This window comes from Cuculus canorus, chromosome 3 (genome assembly GCF_017976375.1).
Source record: "Cuculus canorus isolate bCucCan1 chromosome 3, bCucCan1.pri, whole genome shotgun sequence".
Classification (NCBI taxonomy): Eukaryota; Metazoa; Chordata; class Aves; order Cuculiformes; family Cuculidae; genus Cuculus; species Cuculus canorus.
In genome coordinates, this window is record NC_071403.1 from 35122261 (window position 1) to 35132326 (window position 10066).

Consider the following 10066-nt stretch of genomic DNA (forward strand, 5'->3'; position numbering starts at 1 on the left):
GTCCTATCTCTCTTGCTAGCAAATACAAAAGAAAATAAGAGGAACATAACCTTTCCTCTGCTGGAATTTGCATGCTGCCTTCTACAGTACATAAATGTACGCTGAGGCTCTCATGCTTGTGCTTGTCCTTTGGTGAAGGCAGACATGCCCTGAGAAGATCTTCTGGCAGCCTCTTCATAGCTTTTGTTTTGTGTACAACAGACCAAAATATTAAGATCTCTGAAAGTCTTTTCTTTAGAAGAAATAGAACAGTTTAGGGCTCATGTATGTGGAGTCTGAAACTTATCCTAGTTGGAAGATTAATTTTATTCTGGAACTCAGGAGTCTGTATTTGAAATTAACTGTGCAAAACTTTCCCCAAGAAAATTCTATTTGGATAACCCTTTAGGTTGTGCAATAAAATAAAAATATAAGTAGAACAGAACACCTCTTAAAGTAGAACCCGTATGAGTAGAATATCAGTTAACTGCAGCTCAAATGTGAACGTCTTTGTAATTTTAAACTCGGAGGATCTCCTCACCGCACTGGTGAACACACCAGTGAAAAATGACTCGATTAGAATATTTGCGTTATTGGAGCCCTCTAGTGGGAACCGTAAGTATTTTCATGCAGCTTTAATTTGAAATACAATAGTCTTGGTGTGGCTCTTCCCTTTTTTCGTGTCCTGAACGCATTAAGGATAATTTCCCTTTAAGATGGAAAGCATAATCCGGCATTCTTCGCAAGAGGTGTTTGATAGATTTTCCCTGCTCATGTGGCCTTGTTTTACTGTGACTGTATTTTTCACCCTGGAACTACAGGGACGCTGCAGCGCAATGTTGTATTTTAGAGCTCTGGATTGCAAATTCCTTGCTGTAAAGGACCCTGCTGTGGGAGTACAGATGACATAATCTATGATGTATGATGTTGTAATTAGGTTTGCCAACATGTTTTTCTCTCAGGCTACCTTCAGGAAGCTTACTTGTGGACTAAGCAAGTGTTGGCAATCATGGAGAAGTCAGTAGTCCTGCTGCAGGAGGTCACAGATGGCTCCCTCTATGAAGGGGTGGCTTACGGCAGCTACACAACCAGATCGCTGTTTCAGTACATGTTTCTTGTCCAAAGGCACTTTGACATCAATCACTTCAGCCACCCCTGGCTCAAGCAGCACTTCGCATTTATGTACAGGACTGTCCTGCCAGGTAGGTCCTTTGGATGAATGAAGACAAATCTTTTAATTCTTGAATCAGTAGTAAATTTCATACTTAAACTAGGCCATTTAAAGGTAATATTGTACTTGGATTTTTATAAAATATCCTTTCCTTTGGATTTTGCCTTGTCTGTCCATCAAAATAGTGACACCCTTGTTTATCACTGTATATTAAAGGTCATTGTTTATTAACCTATGGCTTTTAAAACCAGTGAAAAGATAGAAACATCATTTGGGAGAAAAAGCAATGCTTCAGAATTTGATTTCTGGTTTTTGAAGTTTGAAACAGACCTGTTTCTGGGGCTTCTGCTTGAAAACTAATATTCTTTGAGATTCTGTTGATGCTTTCCTTTGCCAAAAAACATCACACTGAAAGATAAAGGTGAGAGGAATAGCAAATGATAAAGCCAGAGTAAAAGAATCAGTAAAATGTAGGAAAGTTCTACACGATGATCAATTTTCCACAGAAGAGTGAAATAGATTTTTATGCCATGCTTATTAAAATATTTTTCTTATGGAAATTGTTATTGACTCAAATGATAGGTTTCTCTGTACAGTCCAGGGCTGCATGAACCATTTTCTTTGGTCAGTGTGAGAGTTAAGTAGAAATATTTGACATCACTAATGGGTCAATTTTGCACACTTTTTAATATTTCTGTTCTCTTCCTGGGTCTCTCCACTGTCCTGCAATATATTTTAGCATCTCTGATTTGAAGTCCTCGTTGTAACTTGAAAAATGGAGATATACAAATGCAAAACTAGTTATAAATTAATAAATATACCTGGCCTCTTCTAGCTTTCAGAAGGGATTTACTTTCAGGCAGCCTTACAAGTTTTTGATGATGCTTTTGTGTTGCTTGTTTGGAGGACAAGTCATTAGGAGCTTACATTGTTCAAATTGCTGGTTAAAAAGATCATAATAACTTCATTGGCTATCAGAACCTAAAATCTAGCCTTGTATGTTAGGGGTAACAGAAAATTACCTTTGCCAGATTTGGGTGAGGAGAGGAAGTGGATGGAACATTGCTGCTTACACTTTTTGCAGTACTTTGACTGTCTGTAGCTCAAAGCTGAAGAAGAAGGTGAGTATTCAAGCTAGCTACAGCAGAAGGAAGCAGTTCCTGTGTAACCTCTTTATGGCTCATTTACAATTAGGTCTATAAACATCAGAAAAGACTGCTTCTGTTTGTGTCTGTTTTTACCACTTCACCATTACGCTCTGCAAATGCATCTTTGTATGTTTATTTTTCTTTCTTACATTCCTTTTCACTTTTTCCCAAGGGTTCCAGAGAACTGTGGCCATTGCAGATTCCAACTATAACTGGTTCTATGGGCCGGAGAGCCAGCTGGTGTTTCTTGACAAATTTGTCATGCGCAACGGCAGTGGGAACTGGTTGGCAGAGCAGATCAGAAGGAACCGAGTGGTGGAGGGCCCAGGGACACCATCCAAAGGGCAGAGGTGGTGCACTCTCCACACTGAATTTCTCTGGTATGAAAGGGAATGAGTGGGCTCAACAGGAACTTGATTGCTGCTAGCTATTAGTGATAATTAAATCTCTTTAGATTTGTACTGTAGAAGCCAAGATTGGGCTGTTCATGTGTGACTCTCAGAGTCATTAGGCTCTGAAAAATTTCACTTAGCATAGATACACAGTACGTGTTGCTATAGGGAACACTTTGGTCTTGTGCTAAATCTGCTTTTGTGTTTTCTTTCCATTCTCTATTGCTTTTATAGAATACAAGCAGTTTTGAAAGAGCTAAAAATTTGCATATATGTATTCTTTAGTTTACTTGGTCTATTCTAATGGTTTTTAATCCCAATGTGTTCTTTAATAGTTAATCAGGTGAATCTTTAAAGCCTAGTTTGCTTTTAAGAGCTATTAGTAATAATGTAAATTTTCTCTTCAAAAATCCTAAGTAATGTAAGCGGTAAGGCTATTATTAGTTGTTTGTACACACTCATTTTCAAGTTATGCATGGAAAAAAATATGATAGATTACTAGATCTAATTTACAGCTCTGTTAACTTGCCTGTCAGTCTCCTATGGGAAAGAAATTAAAAGACCCAAGAGATTTCAGATGTACATATAAATTCCCTCAGTCTGGAGAGAACAAGTACATTTTTGAGGAGTCAGTATAACTCTATTTCACTCTCTTAGAAGAAAAATATTATTCAATTTATATTGTTTTGCATTTATGATATTGTCACAATTTAGCCTTGTTCTGACCAATTTCGGCAGCTAAACCTGAGCAGCTGGGCTCCCAATTCCCTTCTCTCCTACCCCCAGGGAAAGGGGCAAGGGAAATGAGAGGAAAAGACTCGTGGGTTGGAAACTAAAACAGCTTTATTTAAATACTACTGCTACTAGGATCAGGGTGAACAGACAGATGAGGTCCTCACTGGATGTTGGCCATCAAAGAAGGGAACAATACTGTCATGATCCCTCAGTTTTATACCAAGTATAACGTATATGAGATGGAATATTCTGTTGGCAACCTGTCCTGTCTGCCCTTCCCTGCAGGTGCGACTCTTTTTTGCCTCTTTGACTTATGGCACACTACCACCTCAAGGATGACCTTGGCTACTATAGGAATAAATATAAGCAATGGCTTTTCTGCATGCCAATGCCCCGTGTTATCACGTCTAGAGAGAAACACTGTCCGGAACGCATGCACCTGTTAACTTTCAGAAAATGAAGTTACTCAGGAAAGACCTAGCTGAAATTAGAAAATTGATCCTAGTTTACCTCAAACCTGAACAGATGCACCTATTAGTTTAGAACAATGTTTATTAGAATCCAAGCACCCTTCACCTTGTTGTTTGCAAAATACAGAATCTCTCCTCTACAGCTTCATTCCATCCTTCTTTTCTCCTGTGTTCTCCATGGAAATTTATGCTTAGAAAATTCTTTTTGATGTCAAAGGGAAAGAATTTTTTTACGAGCACTTGAGTGAAAAAAAAAAAAAAAGAAAAAAAATATCTGAGTATTCCAACAATTGCCTTTTCCCTGTGCTGTAGTGTTGATCTTGTGATGAGCATGTCCACTTGCGTAAAAGTCTCAGGGAAGAAGTCTGTTTTTAGGGGAATCACCATCAAGAACCGCTAGATACAGGGCAGGTTCCTGGCACTGGTTGGAATTATGTGAGGCCTTATGCAGGACATGAGCTGTAATTGTCTAGGGTCTAAGAGAGGCTCCTGGTTAGCTGTAGAGAATAAATCTAAGGAGGAACAATCTAACAGAAATGTCACTGGGCTTAGCAATGATTCTCTTTATTTCAGTTGCTTAAAAACAATGCTGGAATGTTAGGTACTGTTTTCCATAGTGTTTGTTTGTTGGTTGGTTTTTATGTTTAGGTCCTGGAGATCAAATAAAACAAAAATTATGAGCATTGTAACCTTTCCTGGAATTGAGGCCGTTTTTTAAAGGCCTCCTTGATGTAAATGTTGAGTGATTTGTTGAGTTTTGTACAGGTGCTGATAATGGAATCAGTCGAGTGATTTTTAAATCCATTTTCTTTGTGTTTTTGGCAGGTATGATGCAAGTTTGCACTCTGTACCTCCGCCAGACTATGGAGTCCCTAGGCTGCATTATTTTGAGGACTGGGGAGTGGTAACCTATGGAAGTGCTTTGCCAGCTGAAATCAACAGGCCTTTCCTTTCCTTCAAGTCAGGAAAGCTGGGAGGACGTGCAATATATGATATTGTTCATAAGAACAAGTACAAAGAGTGGATCAGGGGGTGGAGGAACTTTAATGCTGGCCATGAACACCCAGACCAGAACTCCTTTACTTTTGCTCCCAATGGTGTACCTTTCATAACAGAAGCTCTGTATGGGCCAAAATATACTTTTTTAAATAATGTGTTGATGTTTTCCCCTGCCGTGTCCAAGAGCTGCTTCTCCCCATGGGAAGGGCAGATTACAGAAGACTGTTCCTCAAAGTGGCTTAAATATAAACATGACTTGGCTGGTGACTGTCAGGGGCGAGTGGTTGCTGCCATGGAGAAAAGTGGGGTGGTGTTTATCAGGGGAGAAGGAGTGGGCGCATACAATCCTAAACTGAAACTGAGAAAATTGCAAAGAAACCTCATCCTTCTCCACCCTCAGCTTCTCTTGTTAGTGGACCAAATCCATCTAGACGATGACAGCCCCCTGGAGGCAGCGACAAGTTTCTTCCATAACGTGGATGTGCCTTTTGAAGAAACGGTTGTTGATGATGTCCACGGGGCATTTATTAGGCACCGTGATGGGATATATAAGATGTACTGGATGGATGACACCGGCCACAGCGAGAAAGCTACCATCACCTCAAGGATGTATCCCCGGGGCTATCCATACAATGGAACGAACTACGTGAATGTAACAACAATCTTGCGACACCCTGTCACGAGGGCCATTTACCTTTTCATTGGGCCCTCTGTTGATGTGCAGAGCTTCACTATCCAGGGAGATTCTCCACAGCTGAATGTTTTCGTTACCACCGGTGACCATGCCTATACAGTGTACCTGTGGCCTGTTGAGGATGGGTCCCGCTCTGCATTTGCACAGGTTATTGCAGACCGCCAGAAAATTGTCTTTGATCGAGCCTCTGCCATTAGGAGCTCTGCAGTGCCAGAAGTGAAAGACTACGTAGGAATCGTGGAGAGGAACCTGCAGCATTTTAAGCCTGTTTTCCAGCAGCTTGAGAAGCAGATCTTGTCTCGTGTACGTAACACAGCTAGCTTTCGGAAGACTGCTGAACGCCTGCTGAGGTTTTCAGATAAAAGACAGACAGAAGAGGCCATTGACAGGATATTTGCAATCTCACAGAGGCAGCAGCGTCAGCATGGCAGAGCAAAGAAAAACAGAAAGGTAGCCAAAGGCTACAAATTCGTTGATGCTGTTCCTGATATTTTTGCACAAATTGAGGTAAATGAAAGAAAAGTGCGACAAAAGGCACAGACTCAAGCACAAAAAGAGTTGCCTGTAGATGAAGATGAGGAAATGAAAGATCTCCTGGATTTTGCAGATATCACTTACGTGAAGCACAAAACTGGGGTGTCCATCAAAGGCCGATCAGGGCTGGCACAGATGGTGGCGACTGCTCGAAGTAGTGCCCCATCAATATCATCTTCTTATACCCGCCTCTTTCTAATTCTCAACATTGCTATTTTTTTTGTCATGTTAGCAATGCAGCTCACATATTTTCATAAGGCAAAGAGACTGCATGGCCAAAGATGTCTGTATGCAATACTTTTAGTAGACAGCTGTATATTGTTGTGGCTGTATTCTTCCTGTTCTCAGTCACAATGTTAGCAGAAGACCTCTACTAGTCGACCAGTTTATGGTCATATACATCTATGCAAAAGCATTAACCCTAATAGGGCCAAAGTTTATCTTCTTTTTTCTGAAACATTCCAAAAACAGCTGGGGAAAGATTGGTTTCAGACCGGAGGGGATGGAAGAATGGGGCAAGAAATGAATATCTCAGAAAACTAGGTACTTAATAAGTACTCCTCCTTTCTGTTTCGAATTGGGCCTCACATCTGAGGAAATGTTATGCTTTGTTCATCAGAGTTCAGTAATGTAAAGTTGTAATTAATTTTTTAGTGAGAAGAGTCCTCTTAATGGATTTATTTCTAGGGGCTTTCTTTTTTATACTGAATCGGGTTTGCATTTAGTGAGATTTTATTTCAGGCTGCTATGGATGTCTCTGGACATTTTCTTAAGAAAAGGACATTCAAACACAAGAATGCAAGGCGGACCTTAGCAGTAGATTACATTTCTCTCTGCCAAACCAAAGAATGCTTCAATATGTGACACATCTGTATAACTATTGCAGACCCTTGCACCATGTCATCTCTTCCATGCTTTACAATCTAGCACATTGAGAAGCAGCAATCATGTCAATACTTGCCAAGTGAGAGGCACAAGGGCTAGTAGGCAGCAGCAGAAGGCAAATAAGGGGCTAACTCAAAGGATAAAGGATCACAATTCTCAGGAAATAAAACCCTTTATCTTTCAGTCAAGTGTAGACCACAGAAGGACAAATGCTATAGGATCTGTCTCAGTTTTACAAGGCAGGGTTTCATGGAGGTTTTCTGCAGACCAAAGCACATCTTAGTAGGGAAATAATGTCCTAGATCACTGCTCTTCCATATGCAATTGTAAAAGTACAAAAAAAACCCAAAGCAATCCTGTGGTAACCTCAGCAATTGCCAGTATGTAAAAAGGGGTATTAAGAAAATATTTAATATCTTTTTTCTGTTCACATGGTGAGAAACAGGACAGTCAAAATTGTGTGAACAGTCTGTTCTCTATAAAGCACCAGCAAGGATTCTGCAAACTCTTGGTGGCCCCAGGTCAATTATCTGGGGATTAGTGGTGAATGGAATCATGTGGTTTATGACAAAAATAAACTTGACGTCTCCACATACATCCCCTTCTGTTCATTAAACTGATTTCAAAAAATCATAGCTATTTGAGAGAACGGAAGCTCTATGGAACTGGGGCATATATGTATGTCTTTACAGAAAAATGATTCTTCCAGTACATTTGCTAAATAAAAAACATTATAATTGTCTCTGTGGAAAAGTGGGTTTTCTTTGATTAAAATATTTTTCATTATAACTACAGTAATGACATTCATCAGCTCTTTGTTCAAACCATATTTGTTTCCTCTTCCTTACACCTGTTTAGGTACCTGTTATCTACATTGCTGTTTTTAAGCTTTCCGCAAGTGTTGAAATGTGATGAGCTTTTCTTGTCTAAACACCTTTAGTGAATAGATGAGAATATTTTCAATACACTCCAGTTACTGAGCCAGTTCTGAGCACTGCATCCACATACATAAGCCCTGCTACAGTATCCAATGCCTGGATTTATCCAATGAAATTTGATACATTTAGTCTGAGCAAAGATTTAGGACCCCAGTTTATTTCTGATCGTAGTGGAGAAAGATAGCCTTCAAGTAGCTACTCAATCCACCTAAGACCTTGAAACACCTTCAAGACGTACCGTTTCATCTGGGTGTACTGAACAATTTTTGAAATTTCACTGTACGGTAGCTAGTAGTGAATATACCTTTCTCTTCTCTTTAAGTGGAGTCACAATACTGAAGTGTTTTGGGCACATGCCTCTGCTCCCATTCTTATACTTCTTTTCGGTTTCTAAAAACGTTAATTTTCTGTATCTCTGATCACAGGAAAAGATGGATATCCTATGACTGTATGTGGATGGGTTCCTGTATTCATATGCGACCCTGCTGACTTCACTCAACTTCTCTTCAATAGCTGATGTTCAGTCACGCATGCTTCATTTCAAGGCTGCAGTCTAAATTAGTCTAAAGTTGGTTTGATGTATTCTGAACAAAATTAATAGGAATTCAGCCTGGAGACAGTGGTGTGTATGCCTGAGGATAGAATCCCGTTCTAAGATTTTTCAATGATTTTTTGAGTCCATCTAAAAAACAGGCTGTGTATGTTATATGCATCTTTGTGACTAAAGGAAGCAAAGGGAATGGAGCACATTACCTCATTTCTTAAAATCTGCAAGATCAAAGATTTTTCTGAACGATTATATGTCTAAAATACATCAAATTATTCTGTTGGCTCTGTATTTTCCACTGATGGAAAGTTTTTTCTTAATGTTTAAAAGTATGTAGTGTTTGGAAAATAGCTTTATTTCTGCACTGAAACATTGCTTTCACATTTGCTTGGTCTGTAAAATTCTCGGTTGGGATCAAACATACTTTAATCCCTTTGCCTTGGCTGCTTCATTAAAATTCAGTAGGGTAAGTTCAAGCTCTTAAGTCAGACTCAGCTAACGAATCCAAGATGTTATTTTCTGTCCTTTCTTGGCAGTCAACTCCAGGGGGTCCCTGCAGCAGGAGGCCGATATGATCCATAGGGTCCAGACGAGGGCCACGAAGATGATCAGAGGGCTGGAGCACATCTACTATGAGGACAGGCTGAGAAGAGAAGGCTCTGGGATACCTCATAGTGGCCTTCCAGTACCTGAAGGGGGTCTACATGAAAGCTGGGGAGGGACTTTTGACAAGGGCATGTAGTGATAGGACTAGGAGGAACTGCTTTAAATTGTAAGGGGGTAATATTTAGATTAGATATTAGAAGAAATTCTTCACAATGAGGGCGGTGAGGCATAGGTTGCCCAGGTGGATGCCTCCTCCCTGGGAGTGTTCAAGGCCAGGTTGGACGGGGCCTCAGGCAGCCTGATCTAGTGGGAGGTGTCCCTGCCAATGGCAGGGGGGTTGGAGCTGGATGAACTTTAAGGTCCCTTCCAGCCCAAACCATTATATGATTCCATGATTAGCCTTTAAATGCAGTATAACTTACTTTGCTTCAGAGAACCCAAAGCTCCATAAGACATTCTTGCAATAAGCTGTGTGGAGGATCTGGCTCTTACAACAGAAGTGGTAAACTCTGGTAAAACACTATCTTGTATGCTTCATGAAGTTTCTTCTGGTGGACTCAACCACAGATTGTTAGCAATGGGGAAATGAGTAGGGGACCAGAGTCCCTGGGAAGGCATTTAAATAACTCTGCCTATATGTAAGGTAAGGGAATAAAGATGACGTTCAAAAATACTATGAAATACTTACAGACGCAATGCCTTTCAAATAAAATTACAATTATGATGGACTACTTTAGCATTACAGAATAAATGAGGGCAGACCCATAGATTTGGAAAGTTACTGCTAACATAAAATATAGGCAACTGGGAATGCTTTCTCCTTAAGTTCCATCCATCAATCTTTCCTTTTGAACCATATCTTCCTATTAAAAAAAGAAAAGAAAAGAAAAAAGAAAAGAAAAGAGAAAAGAAAAAAGAAAAGAAAAGAAAAGAAAAGAAAAGAAAAGAAAAGAAAAGAAAAGAAAAGA

General features: G+C 39.9%; 1 protein-coding gene across 5 annotated transcripts in view; it reads left to right on the top strand.

The window, feature by feature from the left end:
- The window catches only part of DSE (dermatan sulfate epimerase), a 38302-nt gene extending 28483 nt beyond the window's left edge, over positions 1 to 9819 (top strand). For 3 of the 5 annotated variants that reach the window (XM_054062808.1, XM_054062810.1, XM_054062809.1), the window contains 3 exons: positions 942 to 1181; positions 2471 to 2678; positions 4721 to 9809. In XM_054062808.1, coding sequence (XP_053918783.1) covers positions 942 to 1181; positions 2471 to 2678; positions 4721 to 6482 — 2210 coding nt within the window. In that variant the 3' untranslated portion in view covers positions 6483 to 9809. Of the gene's footprint in view, positions 1 to 941; positions 1182 to 2470; positions 2679 to 4720 lie in introns of all 5 variants that reach the window. The other 2 variants (XM_054062811.1, XM_054062812.1) reach the window with 2 other exon arrangements.
- The last annotated feature ends 247 nt before the right edge of the window (positions 9820 to 10066 follow it).